Below are 20781 nucleotides of genomic sequence, written 5' to 3'. Positions count from 1 at the left end.
ATGTTCGGTGGTGTTTGGAGTGTTTGGATTGGAGCTGGGAGCGGTGATAATGATAGAGACTAGAGTGGTATTTGACAACGGCGGGAGGTGGTTCTGGGAGAGGAGGGAGGAGACTTGTTGCGAGCCTTGAGATGGCGGAGGTGATTTCGGAGACCGTGGTGGGCATACTGCTCATGGCGTTGTTTTAGCAATATAGACGTCTCAATACCAATGACGTTGGGGGTGATGGCAAGCCTCGGCTTTCACTCAAGCTTGGAACAACAGATTTGATAATACCTTTTATCACTTTTGCGTTGCCAGTTTCTTGATTGCTCCTTCCTTTGCATCGTAACAAGCCAAACCTGCCACCTTCTACACATGATGTCTTTCCTCGGCGGCGCCGAATGCTCGACCGCAGGGAACCCACTGAGCCAATTCACAAAACACGTACAGGATGACAAGTCGTTACACCGGGACAGGCTTATGGGGCGAGGGCCCGCAGGTCTGCAAGAAAGCTTCAGGAGTCAAGTGAATGGGCCAAGCGAAGATAAGGTGAGTTGCCTGGTTGCGGCAAACCTAAGTTCTTGCACCGTGGGCCCTCCCAGGAGCTAGATCATGGCTAATGCGTAGCTACAGATGATGCAAGATTTCTTACAGCATAATGGTCAGCTCCACCAAGATGTACCCCAACCCTTCGCAATGGAGCAGATGCGAAGAGACTTGGATGGCTATCGAACAACCACCCCCCGAATACACTCACCTGGCTGGGCATCGGAATTCGATCGCGGAGAGCAAGCGCGCTTGGAGGCTGCGTTCCAAGCGCCAAAATCTGGAGGCTTTGTCCCTGCTGGCTTTACACCAGCTGAGTTTCAGCGATTCCAGCAGATTGAGAGGAATGGATCAGCTAGGGTTGGGAGTCCAACCTCGTACACAGATCTAGGGATGAATGGCTACAATAGATCGATGGGAATGGGCTACGGAATGAATATTGGGATGATGGGCTCACAGTATAGGCCAATGGGCTTGCAGAGGAGACCGTCAGAACAGCAGACCACTGGCAAAGGAAAAGGACGAATGGTGGAGCTTGATGAGAAAGATTGGGAACAGCAGTTCGCAGAAATGGACGCAGAAACTCAACGCGATTTAGACGCTGAAGCAAACGCAGCGATAGAGCAGGAGCTCAATAACATGGACAGGTCAGTCCTTTCCGAGACCAATGAGTTTGGCGACTTCGAGAGCGTGTGGCGAGGAATACAAGCTGAGACTGCCAACGCTAGATCCATGATGGATAATGGCGAATACGGTATGCACATGGGCGAGGAATTACCGTTACGAGACTACGATACTTGGGACAACTTTGACAGCAACTTTCATGACGGTTACCGGGATCCTCAGATGGGCAATTATACTTTTGAAGAAGACAATCCTTTCAGCGCAACTAAAGACCCGTTCGAAGAAGGCATCAAAGTAATGAATGAGGGTGGTAATCTTTCCCTGGCCGCTCTCGCTTTCGAAGCCGCTGTACAGAGAGATCCGCAACACGTACAAGCCTGGTGCCAACTCGGCAGCGCACAAGCCCAGAACGAAAAAGAGTCGCCAGCCATTCGCGCTCTCGAACAAGCTATCAAGCTCGATCCCAAAAACCTCTCAGCCTTAATGGGTCTCGCTATATCATATACAAACGAGGGTTACGACTCCACCGCCTACCGCACTTTAGAACGCTGGGTTTCAACAAAGTATCCTCAGATCGTTTCTCCCGATGACCTTACCCCGCCAGGTGATTTCGGTTTCACAGACCGCCACGTTCTCCATGAAAAGGTGACGACCCAATTCATCCGCGCAGCCCAACTCTCCCCAGATGGCGAACACATGGACCCAGACGTGCAAGTGGGTTTAGGCGTGCTCTTTTACGGTGCAGAAGAGTACGGCAAAGCTGTTGATTGCTTTGAATCGGCGCTTACAAGCACTGAGTCTGGAACAACTAATGAACCTCACCAAGCGCACCTTCTCTGGAATCGGTTGGGCGCCACACTCGCAAACAGCGGCCGCAGCGAAGAGGCAATCGCAGCATACGAAAAAGCTCTAACCCTAAACCCCAATTTCGTCCGCGCTCGTTATAACCTCGGCGTTTCCTGCATCAACATCGGTGTGCTCCCCCAAGCGGCACAGCACCTCCTTGGCGCACTAAGTATGCATCGTGTCGTCGAGCGCGAGGGCATGCAACGTGTCAAGGAGGTCATAGGCGAGGATCCAGAAAGTAGTACGATCGACGAAAGCGATGTGGAGAGGATGGTGGGTATGAATCAAAGTACGAATTTGTTGGAGACACTGAGGAGGGTTTTTATGAACATGGGAAGAAGAGATCTGATGGAGAAGGTGGAGCTGGGAATGGATATTGAGCAGTTCAGGGGGGAGTTTGATTTCTGAGGTTGGTGCCCATGCGGCAGAGAGAAGGATTTAAGAGCAGCTGATGAAGATAATCGAAGCCATAGGCTTCTCCCACGCTTGAATTGTAGATAGAGGATGGCATTGGGAACAGCTACAGGAAGCCATGCAAGGGAAGATCGACTTGTATCTATATCAAGGCTCTCGACGAATCTATGAATGTATTTACCATGCAATACCTTTCCAATCAACCACGACTATAACTTGGTGGCTGCGCTGATGATGTCCCCTCACATACCCACTACCCGCAATCAGGCCATCACCACACCCTATATCGATTGCTGCCAATGCTCCTCAAACCGCTCCAGTTAGAAGGAGGGTGTACCCGCGGCCATAGTCCGACGATCAGTGGTTGAAGTCGTACTGGAGGACGTTGACCGCCAACTCCGAGTTTTGCTTGATGCTGAAGACGCTGAGAAGTGCTCTTACTCATTGAGATTATGGGAAAGGAAGTGCATCTTCAAACTTATACGCCTGACGCTTTGCATAACGCGGAGAAAAATCAGACTTGGTGGGTTTCTCTGCGTGGCCGAGTATTTAATGATACAACATATTGACAAGGTTTTTTCGCTTGTCACGGCCTGTTTCCCCGTGTTATAAAGGATCGTCAAGGCTTCAAACGACGGCGATGCTGATAAGAGTCAAGCAACGCAAATTTAGATGTTTCTGGGGTCCGTACTAGTACCGGCAGATAGTGGTCTGGGGTGCCGTTGCAACGGACGTGCTGTTGCCGATAAGGGAGCTTCGATGATAGAGCTGATACCCAGCACAGCAGCGGCAGACAGCACATTGATATTTGCGCAGATTGATAGACACTAATGTCAATCTTGCCACTGACTTTTCATCTTCGGCGACTTGTGCATCATGACATACATATATTCTCCGATCATGTCCGAATTCACTCTCGTTACCCAGCGCTCAAAAATCCTCCCACCATTCGAATTAACCCCGCTCCACAACTCCTCATATGACATATCATGCTCAATTGATTGCTGAGCAGCACAGGACTTAAACTGAACCCACCATGAAGCGCAGATCAGATCAAGTTGACGATTTGGAGGTCGCTGAAAAAGGCAAACGGCGAGCACCGAGCCACCAAGATCGCTTTCGAGAAGGGCTGTTTGGCGGATCTGTCTTGGACGAATATAGAAGGAGCTATGCCACCTCTAAGCCGTGAGCATTGAAAGTACGCATCGATGACATCCAATTAAATGCTGACAGCTCACAGATACCGTCACGGCGTCATCCAAAGCCTCATCTCTCCCGCACTCCTTCGCAGCGTGCGCTCCGAAATCCAGAACCTTTCCTTCACTCCCAAAGAAACGGACATCTACAAGATCCACCAATCTGGGGACTTGGCAAATCTTGATGGCCTGGATGACTCCTCTCTCAAGCTTCTGCCTTCATTACTCACACTCCGCGATGCCATGTACTCCTCAGATTTCCGGGAGTACCTATCCACCGTTACAGACTCTGGTCCGCTCTCTGGAAAAAAGACGGACATGGCGATCAATGTCTATACACCCGGCTGTCACTTACTATGTCACGACGACGTCATTGGAAGTCGAAGAGTTAGCTATATCCTCTACCTGACGGATCCAGATACACCTTGGAAGGAAGAGTGGGGCGGCGCATTGCGCTTGTATCCCACACAAACCTACACTGAGGACGATGGAGAGGTCACCAAGGTCCCAAGTCCGGACTATAGTGTCTCGATACCGCCGGCATTCAACCAATTGAGCTTCTTTGCCGTGCAGCCAGGCGAAAGCTTTCACGATGTACAGGAGGTCTACGCTGAGGATGAGGAGATAGATAAAGAGAAGGCCGGTGGGAGGGCCAGAATGGCAATAAGTGGATGGTACCACATACCACAAGAAGGTGAAGATGGTTACGTCGAGGGTTTAGAAGAACGGCTGGCGGACAAGAGCAGCCTCATGCAATTACAAGGCAAAGGAGACAAGTATGAGCTTCCAAAATCGAATTTCGAGCTCTACAAGAAGTCTGCAGAGAGCAGTGGCGACATTGGTCTACCGACCCCATCGTCACAGGAGGACCCTGCTCTTTCGGAAGAGGACCTCAATTTCCTCCTAAAGTATATCGCTCCCACGTACCTTACGCCAGATACCCTCGAATCAGTCTCCGGGATCTTCGCTGAGGAGTTTTCCCTTTGTCTTGATACCTTCCTATCCCACAAGTTCTCTGACTCAGTCCGGGACTACATTGAATCTCAGGAATCGCAGACACTACCAAGCGAGTCCACCGAAATTGAGAAAACGACATCATGGGCTGTTGCCAGGCCGCCACACAAGCATCATTTTCTTTTCCAAAAAGCTAGCTCAAGCGAGCGCCGAGAATCTCCGCTTCTTGACTTGCTAGAAGATCTTTTGCCTTCTGAAGCTTTCCAGAAGTGGCTTTCTCTCGCGACAGGCCAGACTGTTATGTCACATAATTTACTTGTTCGGCGTTTTCGGCGAGGACGGGATTACACGCTTGCTACTGGGTATGAGGAACACGCCCCGCGTATCGAGCTTTGTCTGTCCATTACGCCTACTTCCGGATGGGGAGATGACGAGAATGCTGAGTCAGAGAAAGATACTAATAAGGAAGTCGCAGTCAAGGAAAAAGATGAAGCTGAGGAAATCGCTACCACAGCGGACGAGCCTAGTGTAGGCGGCTACCTCGCCTACATGGCCGGCGAAGATGAGGACGACCCTGACCATGACGAAGGGGGCAGCGACCATGGTGTCGAAGTTCCGTTCGACATGAGCACTGGAGCTCGGTCCACAAGAGCCGCTAACCCTAAGAAGTCAAAGCAAGATCCAGCCATCTACCAAGCCAGCGGCGACGATGACGAGGATGGCGTCCTTTTCAGTATGCCCGCGGGCTGGAATCGTCTGGGTGTAGTCTTGAGGGACAAAGGAACCATGCGCTTCGTCAAGTATGTGAGCCGGATGGCGAAGGGTGATAGATGGGATTTGGTTGGAGAATTCGACGTTCTCGACGATGAGAGCGACGAGGAAGATGATGAAGGCAAAGTAAATGAGACAGGGGTTAGGAGTGAAGCTGATGATGGAACTCATGAAGATGAGGATGATGATGACAGTGATGACAATCATGAAGATTCTTCTACTGAGCATAGTGATTAGAACTACTCTGGACAGTGGGAAAGAGATCCGTCATGAGTGCGAAGAACATGTCTTATCTTGATAGCCAAGGGACCACAATGAAGTCAGTGCGGAGTTCATGGTGATGGCAAGGGCTGTTCTCAACTCGGCCACACTTGGGCTATTCGAGAGATATTTGGCCCATGAATCGGAGCAAAGTTGGCTTCCATGAGATTTTTAGGATGAGGTTTAAGAGCCTGAAAACCAAAGGAGTGGGTGCAGCACCCTTATCGGTCGTCTTGCTTTGAAATCAGCATATATTCTCTTAAGTGGTCTCTAAGCTGGGTACAACAACCCAGCCAAACTACTTAAATCTGGTAGGAAATCGACGGCCAAAGGCAGGCGAAGCCGGCAGCCGTTTGTCACCCCGAGACATTTTTTGCTGTCACACTTGACTTCCACTCACCTCTCGTTCATAAATACTCGTCCTCGCAGAACATTGGTTCAGCATCTGTCCAATTCCGAGGAGCCGCACCCCAGAGACTTCGCTCGTTCCTGGAAACCTGCCCCAAAACCGTAGGGCTTGAGCTGAAAACCCCAACACACACAAGGACTCCAAGATCTGCAATCCAGACAACGCGACAGCTTCAGAACCTGCGAATCGAGGGAACCCCCCACGAGCCATCACCAGTTCCACAGTCGCCATAACTCAAGCCATTGAGCCAGCCTTCGAACCCGGGGAGCCTGATAGCAGAGTCTGGTGAAAAACGCCGGATGATATTCTCAAGCTCATCGTTGAGGAGGCAGACCAAGCAACACAGGTCGTCTGGTCTCATACCGGCAGCGTATCTCACGAGGTCTCGAGCGCCTTGAAATTTACATCGACGGAGAGGATCTTCGGACTCACCGGTAATGGACACGGACTCAGCCTCCACCTTCCATTGTAAGACGGGAGATTGGCGGGATCGTTGATTTCCTCGTTCGGGGTCCGGCCCACCGAGACTCTCATCAAACGTCTAAGACTTGTCACGAAGAGATGATAATGTTGAAACGAATAATTACTAATAATCGTACATACTTTTGTGTGTGAGGTAAGGAACCTGCTTTAGTGGCAAGCTTTGACATCACGTTTGCACACGCTAAATTCCTGCTGAACTTGTACCGCAAAGACGGCTCTTCCTTCAAGGGTGTGTTGGATTTTTCGTAGCTAGTTGACATTAATCACATGTGGTTGATGACTGTGCGAGTATTAATAATGCCTTTTCTCCGCACATACTGGCACAGGGCGATCTTCTAAGTATGTGCAAATAAGACACTCTGTTATAACGGGCTAATCTATCTCGAACACGAGCTGGTACAAGAGAGCTCAGGATCCCGTGATCTATCTGCCACCTGTAACATTATCTATCTCTTGCGCTTATGCCGATCCAAATCCCGAGGTCCCACCGGAACATGTCGGGTCTCCCTATGAGTTCCAGGTTCTGTACACCCTAGGACATAGAGCATGGGCCACTGAAGACCAATGCCGGTCACTCTTATGATGGTGGGGGACACACGACAGCGGGGTCTGTGTGCGTGTCACAATACGCCACCAGCGCGACCGGACATGGATCGGCGAGCCAGTTGGGCGAAGTCCGGTTCGGGATCAGCCCCCAAACGCCTCGAATCCGCTGGCTCAAAGATGACAGAGGACAGAGATGGTCGTGTTGATCAGCCCGGACGTTCGCACACCGTTTCCACAATAAGCGTCCGGGTTCCCGGTTTGGAGCGAGGATGGGGACAGTGGTATGCTGGGGTAGGGCTGGCTGTGGTTGTTGGCTTTGTATCCTTCCCAGAAACAGTGCCGTTAGGGGCATTGTTAACCTGTGTTTCGACCGCGGTGGTGTTGGGGGGAAATTGAGGTGGTGGGGCAGGTTGGGAGTGGATTGGATTACCTGTACACTAAATCGTTGGTGGAGAGCGTGGCCCACGTCTTGCCATTCAAGATAGCAATTCCGGTCCATGCGTTCGATTTAGACTTGGAGTTCCATTACGTGCCAGTTCCGTATCTGTTGATCATCGTTGGTTGTTTGATCCAATATTATGCCCAGTCTCCCTTCCAGAACACTTTATCATCATAGCATATGCGGGCTTGCACGACACCCTGAAAAGTAGACTCGCGTTAGAGAGGGCAGGGTGTGGTGCTTGAGGTTGAGGACACTCACGGCAGCTCCGGTCCCAAAAGTATTGTAGCAGGGACTGGTTTGGTCGGGAGTAAGGAAAGGAAGGGTCCGAGATGCCAAGATCTGATCTGTTGGCATCACAGCTCATATCCTCGCATCTGAACAAGAGATCAGCGTTGTAATGGAGACGGGAGAGAAGCTATTGCAACCGACATGAGAACAGTGTTCTTGCCTCTGAGACCCCATGCTGGATTGAGCACTATTCCAGAACGAAGCGTCGTTGGTTGAACGTCCAATGTAGCATTGGCCACGGTAGGGAGGGAGGATCCAAGCAGATCCCTACTTGCCCGTCCCGAACAGCTTATCGAACGCGTCGATGCCCTGAGTTCCATCTGAAGATGCATTGTAGCCACCACCAAGAATATCATTGACATACGAGATGTTGGTACCAGCGTATAGTACAAGAAGATTCAATAGAAGAGCAGAGCCCAGTCGCGAAGCCCAACCACAACAGGAGGCGAAAGGAAAGCACATTCGGTGAGAACATGACGTTTGGGGCCTTTGCACTCACTTGCAGAAACGATGCAGGAATGCCTGAATACGAACGGCAGCCAAGATTGCGTGCTCGATGAAGCTCATCGCTTACGCCTGTTCTCGCGTGAGCCCAGGAACCCGGAAGCACAAAAGATGGCACGTTCGTGCAGGACGCCAAACCTCTTTTGCAGCTGCGTTGAGTTATACGGAGATGTGTGCATCGGTAGCCGGAGAGCCAGAGTTACAAGCTCGTGAGAGAAAGCGCGGCGCGAAGAGCGTGTTCAGAAGACTTGGAATTGGCACACGAGATAGAACATCGATAGAGTAGCATCGCAGAGTACTTAGAGAACTATCACAGCGTAAGTAATCGTAAGAGAGTATTGCGGGGTAAAAGACCCAGGGCCAAAGTCGATCAGTGAAATGGCATACCTTACTCCGTATAACTCATAAGCTTACAGAATATCTCAGCGTATAAGATCTTACCATTTCTAAGCTTGTTGTTCTTTCAGGCGGTCTCGACAGTGCGCGGACTGGTCACTTTATCCCTGCTCACCTAGCTCACTCATTAAAGCACAGTTCTCATGACCAGTCCTGCACCATTAGACATGGGAACGCGCAATGGAAAGGATGAGTTGTGATCTTCGAAGCGAGACATTTGTGTATGTGGACCCAAGGAGCAATACCAACAGCTTTCATAGCCACCCATACATTTTCAGTCCAACCCCTGCCTGCGCTGCTGGCGCAGAGAATAGCGTCAATTAAGAAAATATCCAGGTTTCTGAGATATCTATCGCTCCGTCGACCGATTCTGATCTACCCCTCTGCCTCCCAGGAAACATCCCGAATGACCAAAACTGGATCACACATGCGCTTGGACGATTCATAGCCTGTCAATTCGTCGTGTGCTTCCGGTCCGGTGCTAAGCCGACTGCCTCTGATGAAGGTTCGCATGCCGGACATCGTGGCGGAGGGAATGGAAGGCAGGTCCTCTAGTTTATGAAATCCAGATGATGCCTTGTGTCGTCAGAGCTTTGCAACAGTCGAGGAATACCATGGTCTAGCTTTCCTTTCCCTGGCTTCTAATCCTTGCGAGGCAAAGACTGAGCGAAAGGCAGTGAGTGAAACCATTATCACGGCCACGGACCCTTCAACTTGCAGCCAAAAGAAACGCCACGAGTACGCATGATAGAAGAGATTGAACCCTATGATCCTGATGCAAGCAATTATGATCATGAAGATGCTGACGCTGAGGAAGACACTAATGCCTAGCTTCTGACCAGACCGCATTCTCACACACCAAAGGACGCGCACAGGGATACTAACGACTGCTAACAATCAGCAAGGGTATCCTTATATTTCTGGAAGCTTATGTATTCGAACTCAGATTATTAGTCGCCAGATCCAGGGCCGTAGCAGTGATGGCGATAGCAGACGTCCTTGTGATTCCCGAGCCATAAGTGCACTCCACTAAATGACATACAACTTTAGCTCCAAGCAGCTAATTCACACTTCGGCTGGCTCCACTTGCTGGCTATGTAGTCTGTGCGGGGGACACTCCATAAAAGAAAAGCATACACAGAACGTACAAGCCACGATATTCATCACACCAACGACTTTCCAATGTAGCATGAGGCTCTGAATCCGATCTACAATTTGGCGGAAGAAGCACAAGAATGAGAATTAGACGGAAAAAATGGCGGTCCAAATGAGGGCCTCATGAGTAAAACGTAGGACTTGATACACGTGGACCTCAGCATCGGTCATGATTCTAGATAGTTGTATTTGGGACACTTCCACAAGGCTGAGCCCCCCACTTGCTATTTCCTGAATAAAGTATAATAGGACGATTTCTTTGTAGAGAACTGGCACTGCTGCAGTCAAAGCTGCGCACGCGATCAACAAGAAAGCGTTGTCCAGAAATACTCGTCGGTGATAGTGAATCCGGAGAGTTATTCTCATTGCGGCTGCTAAGATCGCGGTGCCGTATAGAATTCCGACCCCGATCTGGTTTGATCAGCCTCAACCGTGACGATTCTACAAGAGATAAAGATGGCCTTGAATGCGGATTCAGGGATCCTGCCTTCGCTGTCTGCCATGCTCGCGGGAAAAGGGTTGCAAGGTTTTGAAAAAATAATTGAAAACGAGAGAATATACCATACCAAATTCTCGTGGCACTGGACTTCGCGGCATCGCGATCAATCTGCAGCCACTGCGTCGCCTGCATAATGTTGAAACGCTAAGCCCCTAATCCTTCGACCGGCGATCCCATCAAACATGTCAACCGCTCGGCTCCTTTCGCCAGTCTCATCGCAACCATCACTTCCACGAGTTCCATGGTTCGTAGTTGTTTCACACCCTCCTACTGTTCTATCATTTTCATGACAACATATATGTTCCCAAGATGTTAAGAAACAGGAGATAAGTTGTTGTGATTATCCGGGATAGACACGAGACCTCGGTTCGATTATTGCATACTATCCACATAATCGTAGCTGGGGTGTGGTGGGGGAGAGCTTGCCAAGTCACACCCCGGGGAGGGGAGTTGAATAATCAATGAAACCCTACACGCATCATGCATGCAAGGCAACGGCTGTGATACCAAAGGCGCAACTGACTAGGCATTCTGGACAAGGCTGAGAGAAAGTGCACAACAAGGCTGAACTCATTCATCCATTCATGCAGTACCAAGTTTTCGGGTGCTTGAGAAAACCAAGCAGACTCGGTCGAGTCTTTGGTTGCCAGAGAGATCAAATCATTCCACCTGTTGTTCTGTGGTTCAACTGTGGTCCGAAGTCTCGTCAAGAGCATATTCTGTCACAGACTTGCCAAGGCACTAGCATTAGCGCGTGCTTGGCATCGGCTGTCGCTCTATCTTGCAGTTGCGGGGATCGTTTTCAAGACTTGAACGCTCGCGAGATATAGTATGGCGGAGTTGTATCCTTGCCAAAGCGAAATTCTTGGACAGCAAAGTGCATGTCAACTTAGATGATACGGACATCCGAGGGCTGGGAGACACTTGAGCTCAATGGCCGACAGATCGAGAAAAGACACTTTGAGCGTGGGTATCGCAGGCAGTGGCGATGAGGAGGAATACGACTTTGAGGGAGAAACAATGGTTACTCGGATGAGCATCAAGCTCACGCAAAAGCTTCGATAGGACGAGTCGACTGATGTCATCAAGTAGTCTTGAGAAATTCGACGATGCTAAATTCCATCATGGTCTCCGAGCCTCACTTTATTTCCCCTTCTTTCTGCCCTTCGACGACTATCTAGCTGCTTCATCGAACTCTGTAAGGCGATGTCTAGGGATATTAGGAAAATGGCAAGGAACAGGTAAGGCGCCTGCAAACATAGGCCGGTTCAAGTATCTACTACATACTAAAAGCCCGGTGTGAATCCTAACTCCACCATAGCACACTGCTTCATGGACTCGTACTTAGGAATGTTCTGGCCTCGTCGTTCGTATTCCGTGCCTTTAGGATACATAATCATGTATTTATGCTTTCTTTTACGTTGCACCATAGCTGTGCGGCTGTGCCGTGTCAACTGCAGCTCGGAAGCCGTCACCGACATCCAAAATGTATAGATGAAACAAATCCAAATCCGTCACTTTTTCTCGAGTACTCACAGTCACTGGTATAAGCATGTCACTCCGTGTATTTCTCGCAAGTTGAGTGACTTGTCTTGTTCCATTCGTTCTTTTTAAGAAGGATATAATGATAATAGAATTCAGGATAAATATTTAAAATATGTTACAATCGTTTTTCTTCCTCCCTATCATTTCCTTCCTCGTCACCGTCTCTCCAGTCCAAGCGCACTTGAGAGGTTCCACTCGATTCACAGAGTTCTTCCCACTTCTCCGCCCCAAACTCACAAACATCTCCACAAACACCTGCGCATCATCCCTGAGCTTCTATCTCGAGACCCAAGATCGCCTAGCATGCGACGCCCACACCAATTGCATCCTGAGCAACATGGTCCAGCTCGATCAAATCGACATGACCAACGCCGGCATCTTGCTAGGCCTGTTGCCAATCTTCGTCGCGACCTTCGGTCCCACGATTGCCGAAATCGCGCTGCTGTCCTCTCATCGTCCGTTGCTGAGCTTCCTCTTGAGTGTGGGCGTTCCGGCAATCTTCATCATCCGGCCGATGGCCTATGCGGATCCGCTGGAGCTGTTGACGCCTATCAGGGGGGAATTTACGATCCCGCGCTTCACTAGCAAGCGGCTTGCCTTCTGCTTAGCGAGGCGGAGTATTTGATCGTTTCTCTTGCGATTGTGAATATTCTCTGGGTCTCATACAAGCTCCAACTTCGGAACGTATTGGCTTGGAAATGCCTTCCTTTCATGCCTGTCGTATGGGCGCTTCTGCCCTGTATCATTCATCTACTTGCCGCATGGACGTTCAATCACTCGGGGGTCATGCGGCGCGTCAAGTTGGAGCATCAGACAGATAGCTTGGGACGGCGCGACTCGTTAGCGACTCGATTCCTTACGTGGACGCGAACAGAGTTCATCCTTTGCGCTAACCAGGAAGACGAGACGCTGCAAGATACGTCACCGGAGGTCTTGACCGTGACGTTGAACTGGCTCGCTACAGTGATGGGCTCTATACACGTCATCCTCGGCATCGTGGTATTTGCAGGGCTATTGTTCATCAGCCTCCTAGACGCCTCTATCGTAGCTGTTCGATACATGGTCTCCATCCTCGTTTGCAGACTCGTTCTGAAATTCGAAATCTCCGGCGCGAGGGGCACGACGAAGTTGGAAAAGAGAGAAGATGTGTTTCCGGGGTTGGAATTGCAGCGGAGGAAACCATGGGCGGGAACTACGACGTCGTTCGATAGCCAGAAGATGCCGATCGCGCGCATGTATGCCGCCAGAAGGGTTGACAGGGATGAGGCTAGTCAGAAGATGCCGATTGCGAGGGTCTATGCGGCGAGGAGGGTTGATAGTGACGAGACTTATTGGTCTCCGTAGTGGATAAACAAGTTTCAAATGACGGTCCACAGAGATGATGTTTTCATTATGGTACAACGGACTTACTTTTGCAGCTGTCGCAATTTCGCTTTGCGATAATGTCTATCTGACGGTGAGCCAGCCATCAAGTACATCTTGGTCGGAATCGAAGCCCTCGGAGACCTGTTCCATCGACTGGAAGACATCACGGGAAGCTCTATGCAGCGACAGCCTCGCGGGATTCTCCGTGGGAACATTCTGAACCGAAACGAAGGGGTAGCTTTGCTCTGCGAAGCGATTTCAGTATATGAGAAAGCGCGGATGCTTTGTGCGTCGATAAAACAACAAGGAAATATCGCATTAGGCGCTGTGTACATGTTTGAAGACGGGCCAAGACAGCGGGTCCGGAACGAAAGCTTTGCCGCTTCTGTAGCGAGGACTGACCTACAAGAGAGTGTTGAGCGGTTGAGCGGGGACCTCCCAACATTTCGGAGCTTGGCCTTTTGTATAGGAAGCGTTGTCATCGACGGGAACAGCTCGTCTGGTGGCCAATTTATAGACGCAGGCGCAGCCCTTTCACGGCATCTCATGCCAAAATTGAGAGCCGCAAGAAGCTTGGGGCTGGGGATTCGTCTCCCTCCAGTCGCTGTCGGGTCATATACTGACGGATGTGAGGACACTGCCGGCCACATCGACTTCTAAGCGTGCTGCGCCGATGAGGGCGTCTGAAACGACGTTCATGAAGAGTAGGCGGTCACTGTCGCTCGCTTTGAAGGATTTGTTGAGATCAGCTGCTACACGCACCAATGACACACTCAGTTGCGATAGAAAACTTTAGAGATGTTGTGAGGAGAAGGATCATTGGAACTTGTGCAACGAAAGGTGTGCAGCCAGATCAATCCCGGCAGTGAGGGTTTCAGCTGTGGTACCCAACGCGTACTACCTACCAAAACTCCTTAATACCCAGATTCGTCCGGTGCAGACTGCCATCGAGGGATGCCAGGGTTTTCCGTACTGCGAGGGGTGTATCTTTCGGAGAATGTAGGGACACCAACCCGGATCTTGCATGAAGGTTGACTCACAGTGAGACATTTGGCCTCAGGGATCATTCCCCCCTCCTTCTTTCGATTTTGGCCACTTTTTCTTCCCATCTACCACCACCACCACTAGAGCCACTTTTGTTAATATCACAAAATCCTGAATGGCGCTCATTACAAGCAGTGTCCAGTGCCTCCCGATGGCATCAGGCTACGCCCATAGCCTGCCCCTTAAGCTTGGGCTGACTCTGTGGTCCGGCTGCCAGCGCGTAACATCCTTCCGAAGTACCTGGACTGCTCTTTCCGGACTTTCAAACCCACCGCATTCATGGAATCAACAGAACGGCTATGCTCAAAGTCTAGGGCGTCCACGTCATTTCCATTGCAACGCACAGCTATTGATGGCCGCCAAGACTACTCCCCCGTTGCCCCAGATCCTGCTTCGCGGAATTCGAAGATTGCACTCTGAAGTATCGGGTAAAGATCCCGAAAACTTCACACAACGCCCCCGGGTGATTGCTGGCGACAAATTTAGCGCGCTTGTGTGGTCTTCCTCCCCAATGCCGAACAATATCCAGATCATCCTCGACGGAAAAACGGCCACTACTTCGGGCAGTTCTAATGAGCGCGCGACCAAAGCAGACTCTACCAGCCCAAATACGCCTTCACATAATTCGGCAGAATCCGCTTCTTCTAACCAGTCAAGCTCGAATAAAGATAATTCCTCCACCGACCATTCTCACGGTTTCTTCAACTTTTTGCTGCAAGCGTGCGTGATAAGTATTCTCGTAATATGCATCTACGAGAAAGGCCGGAAACGTGGCGCTCAGGATTTGACGGCTCAACTTCCGGACGGCAAGATCTTTACCGATAGAGAGGGTTTGCGGAAAGAGGAAGAGGAGCTGAAACAGACCCTGGAGACATTCATGGTATTCCAACCTTGCGGAAAGTGTGATGGTGCGTTCAACGTGCACCACGACATTCTACGAAACAAGAGAAAGGAGCTGGCGGAGAAGGTTGAGGGGTTGGACAAGAAAGAGTTGGAACACGTCAGACAGCGCGCAATGGTGCTCGAGGGAAAGTTGAAGAGGCAAAAAGCGTCGATCGAGATGGACAGAGCTCGAGAAAGTCCACGTGAGGCCGTCACAGCGGGGATCTTACCAGACGAGACATATACTGAGACAGTTGATGGCCTTTACTACGAAACTCCAAGCTGCAGCGGGGAAAAAGCCGATCCGCCCATGGAACAGGCAGAAATGTTCCCATCAGCCAATCTCGTAGCACAGGTCCCCAGCCAGGGACCTGAGATGAATGAGACGCCTAGGACTGTGCGGCATCGGGAGAATTCCATGGCCCACACTAAGCCAGATACAAGAACTACCGGACCGCCAAGGATGAAGACAGGATCAAGTCCAGCATCTCACGTGGTTCTCAAGAGTCTATCTGCCGACTACGATGCCGCAAGTGAGGAGATGGGGCAGATCAAGCGGGCGAAAGAAGCCCTAGAGTCTCGTGAGAGAGAGTTGGAGGCCCAGGACAAAGACCGGAAGGAGCGTGTTCAGGAGCTCACTGCACCGAAGTCTGATCAGATGTCGTCTATTGCTTCGGGCATGCTCCTTGGATCTGCGCTGGCCTTTGGAGTCACGATGATGATGTCCGTAGTTGAAGCTTGAATGGGATGAAGGGCTGATGCACGTCTTGTCGTTGTGTATTATAGATAGCTCGTGTTCGGCGCGTTGGATCCATCGCCTCTCAAATTCATGTTTGACAATTCTGAAAGTCGTCAACCTGCTTTTCAATGGTCTTAGTACCGTAAGCCATTCAATGTCACTTACACAAGCAGCTTCAGGCTTCAGTATAGGCTTCCATCATGACGGGAAGATCGACACTGCATGAGAGTGACCTCGCATGCCTTTCTTTTAGGCCACAGACAAGTTTGGAGCAAGATCGGAGGCGTACTCGAGCAAATCACGACCACTAGAGATCCAGAATCGAGCGCCCGAGTCCTGGTACCGCGGTCAGCTCTCCAGGAAGTAAATTAAACCATGCATTGAAGGCTGATTTCAGAGATCGCCGGGAGTTTGATGTTTGAAAGCACGACTTGCACGTCATCGAACCATCCTTCTATGCAGTCATACTTCCGATGCAGCCAAAGTACGCGCGGGTGGGCGTCCAAAGAAAGCGACGCCGGCACGGGAATCGTACTAGTCCGTATGAATATCGGGGCTAGGTATTTGACGTGGAAGAATTTCCGTAATCAAATAGCACTTTACATAGGGGCAATAAGATATTCTTCGATGTTTCGACTCCAGGGACCTGGACATCTTGTCGTTGCTGACCTTGTAGCATTCTTGAATGGTTGTCTTGAGGCCAACAGACGATTCCATTATCCCCTGTTAAAGTCTCAAATGGACCAAAAAAAGCTTCTTGGACGGGGCATGCCCCAACCACTATTAATCCCGGACAGGAATACCACACTTGTGGTTCAGCCTTCTGTTGTAAAGCATCGTGAGGGTTCGGAAATGCATATGGAAGAGCAAAATGTTACAGTGCAAATGCCTTTTTGCATGGAGTCAACAGAGTCCCTTTGCCCTCCGGCCAGGTCCTGCGGAGAACCTCTAGAAGGCTCTTGGATTGAGGATGGCTTCAATCACTCCTGGTGCCCATAGACAGACATCCCGTGCTTGTGGTGACTGGATGACTTGTCATGAACGCAAAATATCAAAGTGTCATCAATCAATATTGCCTTGCCTTGATCCTCTGTCCGTCGGTGTGCCCAACCATCTTCATGCACATTGACAGTAAATTCAAATGCCTTAGCCTGGCTGCAAAGCTCAGATGATACGAGTATGGGGTCCTTTGCTATGGCGGATCGATTCCGTCTCAACGCGATGACCACAGTGCACGGGAATGGAAATGCTGTCAACATCCACAAGCCCGTCACCTTCCGTGGTTTACGGTCCTCTCTTGACCGATGACAACGAAGCACCTTGGCCTTTATACAGCTTGGAATCACAATCCTCATCTCAAGACAGCTCGATTCTCCTATTTTCGCCTCCGCTGGCGGTTCAGCCTATGCCGCCAGTGTCCTTCTAAGGACCTAAGTCTCGGTTCGAAATGGCCGAGCTTTAGCTTGATCTTAGCATTTGGTCAGAACTACCTTACGATATCCTTCTCCATATCGTCGAGCATTCTGATCTCTCAACTCAAATTAACTGGTTATGCACGAGTCGAGCAATCTTCCCCGTCGCGTCCTGCAGGATTTGGGGCTCGCTACACATCCGCAGCTCCGAAATCACAGCCTATGTCTCCATTGTCTCGGGTCAATGGTCCACTGACCGTGCTGATGGTATTGTGCACTTCCTTCTACAAAGTGCTTACCGGCACTGTCACACATGGGACCATGTGCTTGCAAGCGACCGCACTTGTGGAACTTTCATTCATCGACCACATGGGATTGAAAGATATGTCCATCCCAAGCAGCTTACTGACACTCTGCCCGTCTCTCGTGTGAAAGAGCTTGGAATCGATAATCAAGGACTCGATGACCAACACCCTATATGCGACCACTTTGACATGGATCATGTCCTGCCCGCCCTGCTCAAACGTCTACCAATTCTGCAGTCTTTCAGTTACGTTGGACCTCTGTCAGCCAAAGTTCTAGCGGCCATTGTCCAGGTCGATAGCTTGAGGGTATTACAGGTCAGAAATGGCGACGACGTCCTCAAGGGCCCTGCGACTCCTACTCCAATCGTCATCATACCCTGGACAGATATTACCCTTGATTGGAGTGCGTTAGCCAGTTTGAAAGGTCTGCAAGCGCTTGAGATAGGACGTTTGATACGCCGAGAGGCTCGTGGGCTGGCGAAAGGGGTCGCTTCTTTGAACCTTCGAAGGCTTCGTCTCTCATTTTGGGGTTGGGAGTACGCAAATATAAATTCAAGCATAACCATGCGTTCTACCGCTCATACGTCTGCTTTGGTCATGTTCCTTGATACTCTCACGACGCTTGATCTTGGTGGCGGCCAAATATGTCGTGGTCTTCCTTCGACCTTGGAACACTTAGTGCTGATAGACAAGTACCGCACGTGGATACCATATTTACACCAGTTTATTGCGACAGCTATCTTGCCTTGCGAGAACCTGGAAATTCCGAGTACCACAATCAACGTCAGTGGGAGATGCCACGACACCCTGACTAAGATGGGTCTACCGGCGTTCCACAAGATCGTTGGAGTCAGTTCATGGCAGCAACTGTCTTATGATGAAGAGATGGAAATAGTCCATCAGTACTGCAGCCGTCGGGCGAAGTGCTGCAGACCAACCCCTATCCCAAACCACTCCGCAATATCGTCAAAACTCTGGACCGAGTGATCGCAGCTGCAGAAGGACCCGGAAACTATCGAATGAGTATGGAATCCGTCAGGGAGCGCCAGTTTCGGAGCGACGCGATCATCGTCCGGCCCTGCGAGGAAGAGCACGGTCCTTCCGCAGCGGAGCGAGGGCCCCATGCCCAGGATGCAAGCGTGATGGATCTCGCAGCAGATTTCGCAGCACTGTCCCTTGACGAAACATGGTGGGCGCATGTGCTACGGTCCTGGGGCATATGGCTCGAGTGGTGAAGAATCTGCCTGTCCAGAGCCCCTTCAATAGCCCAGGCCAAACCCTCATACATGACCGGATGCGGTCGGGCTTTGGGAGACCACCGATTCGTTTGAACTCCGATGAGAGGGATTTCCGCCCTATGTGTTAAGATTGTGTGGCATGGAACTTGAGTGTCACAAAGCTTGCTGTATAATAGACCCTTCAAAATGCAAGGCACACCTTTCATAGCTGGTTATCATTCTCAGTGCTACATTTATTCGAATGACTCGCACTAGTTCAGCTCGGGTGTCAGTGAGGCTTGGAGTTAGGGTTCCGCCATATGCTTAGCTTCCACACTTTCCCATGGTCCATTCACTGATGTGTGATGAAGTGTGACATGTGAGGACCTGTGCTTTGCCCATTGTCGTTTATGCTCCCGAAACTGCGGATCTCTGCTCATGGTTTCCACCTTTCATTGTATGAAAGCCGGTGACAGACTCCCGGGAATATTTCCAGCCAAGACCCAGTCAATGCCGTGACCAGCACCACATTCTAGCCACATTGCGCACCTGAATCATGCTGTCGAGTATACTTAGTCATGTCCATCATACATGCATCTTTCCAAGCTCCTCTGGCTTGCTCATCTGCATCAAGAAGCAAGTCATCAAAGCACGGATAAGCGCCGCCAAGATCCGTACCTTATCATGAGAGCCACCACATTGCTGACCTGACTCAGACGGTGCCAAAGGATTAGTAGGAGTCTCGACGACTCGTACATCTAATCAATCACTCTCATCCCTTTCCCATGCACCACGGAGCGGGATCGTTTTCCCATGAATGATCAGGCATCAATCATCAATCATCAAGTGATCATCGCAAGACTACTAGTGCCGCCGCAATGGAAAGCCGCAAGGAAGGAAGAACCCCGCGGGCCGAACCCCCTACGATCTCCCGCTCTCCAGCAAATCAGCGGAATTCCAAAGCAGAAGAGATCTGCGCTTGAAACAATGTTCAATGGTGGAAGAGCGAAAGTGTGCGCCAAGATGTGCCTCGTCATGCAAAGCCGTTGGGACTTGAGTTGGGATGGATGAGTGGGAAGAGTTGTCAGGCGGGCAAAGTGTGACGCACGTTAGTGGCGGTGTGGTCATGATGGTGAGACCAATCTCTCGGTAATAGTGGCGCAGAATCATCGCGATCGCAGATGGTTTCTGCCACCCTTATTATCATCATTCTAACTTTCCAAGGGGCAGCCTTTGGCCCAGTAAAAGAAAGGCGGTCACGGGTAGAAGAGTACAGGTAAATATCAATTCATGTCATCCTTCACACTCGCGAGATCCCTGTTACTCCGTTTGGAAGCCTGTTTTCTCCAGGCGGAGAGGCTCGGTGGGTAACAGCTGGGCGCCTCTGCAACAGGATGACATAAGACGAATGGCCGTGGTCAAGGAATATCCAGGCATACAAATCCTTTGTCACGCTGACACTCTGTCTGGGATGATGGATGATGGATGATGGATGATGAATGATGAATGTGATACCGCATTTCTACTATACGGTACCAACATTAATATATGATTGTAACCGCAATGAATAAAGTGGGCAGCCATAAAAATGCCTTGTCATCCGGAGCCGAAGAGTGCGCTAAGGGGAAGTTGACAAGGGGGCCACGTTTTCGAGCGGCGAGCCACGAGGCTTGTTTGGCCTTGCATCGAATTTAGCGGGAAACTAGCGATTGCAATCAATCAGATGCCCGTATTTCAATGCTTTCCATGCCAGTCCACCGCGCTATCCCGTCATTTAGCGGGGTTCTAGATCACGATTTATACCTTTTGAACCTTCCATTATTCTCAAGGGGGGCATTTAGGGCAACTGGGAACACTTCGTCGCCCAAAGCCCAGAGTGAGTACCTTATCAACTGATCATATTTTTCTTCATTATTCTTTTAACGGCGCCGGCATGTCAATTCCGGAGGCGAACAC

The 20781-nt window shown here is 50.4% G+C and overlaps 5 protein-coding genes across 5 annotated transcripts; all 5 read left to right on the top strand.

The window, feature by feature from the left end:
• Positions 1–357: 357 nt before the first annotated feature.
• On the top strand, positions 358–2406 carry HO133_003393 (uncharacterized protein; the record flags this gene model as incomplete). The annotated part of the gene is made up of 3 exons (XM_037294315.1): positions 358–531; positions 616–1175; positions 1257–2406. The coding sequence occupies 3 exons, from the start codon at positions 358–360 to the stop codon at positions 2404–2406; spliced, it is 1884 nt and encodes a 627-aa protein (XP_037149696.1).
• A 1042-nt stretch (positions 2407–3448) lies between these two features.
• Positions 3449–5570, top strand: HO133_003392 (uncharacterized protein; the record flags this gene model as incomplete). The annotated part of the gene is made up of 2 exons (XM_037294314.1): positions 3449–3597; positions 3653–5570. The coding sequence occupies 2 exons, from the start codon at positions 3449–3451 to the stop codon at positions 5568–5570; spliced, it is 2067 nt and encodes a 688-aa protein (XP_037149695.1).
• Positions 5571–12647: 7077 nt separating this feature from the next.
• On the top strand, positions 12648–13886 carry HO133_003391 (uncharacterized protein; the record flags this gene model as incomplete). Its single annotated transcript, XM_037294313.1, has 2 exons — positions 12648–13179; positions 13327–13886. The coding sequence occupies 2 exons, from the start codon at positions 12648–12650 to the stop codon at positions 13884–13886; spliced, it is 1092 nt and encodes a 363-aa protein (XP_037149694.1).
• An 895-nt stretch (positions 13887–14781) lies between these two features.
• HO133_003390 (uncharacterized protein) lies at positions 14782–15894 on the top strand (the record flags this gene model as incomplete). The annotated part of the gene is made up of 1 exon (XM_037294312.1): positions 14782–15894. One exon carries the CDS (start codon positions 14782–14784, stop codon positions 15892–15894), a length of 1113 nt encoding a protein of 370 aa, XP_037149693.1.
• Positions 15895–17797: 1903 nt separating this feature from the next.
• Positions 17798–18843, top strand: HO133_003389 (uncharacterized protein; the record flags this gene model as incomplete). The annotated part of the gene is given in 2 exon segments (XM_037294311.1): positions 17798–18502; positions 18520–18843. The coding sequence occupies 2 exon segments, from the start codon at positions 17798–17800 to the stop codon at positions 18841–18843; spliced, it is 1029 nt and encodes a 342-aa protein (XP_037149692.1).
• Positions 18844–20781: the final 1938 nt, after the last annotated feature.

The sequence above is a fragment of the Letharia lupina genome, assembly GCF_014066315.1.
Source record: "Letharia lupina isolate WasteWater1 chromosome Unknown contig_17, whole genome shotgun sequence".
NCBI classification, from domain to species: domain Eukaryota; kingdom Fungi; phylum Ascomycota; class Lecanoromycetes; order Lecanorales; family Parmeliaceae; genus Letharia; species Letharia lupina.
Note: the sequence above shows the minus strand (reverse complement) of the source record. Positions and strands in the feature narration are given on the sequence as shown.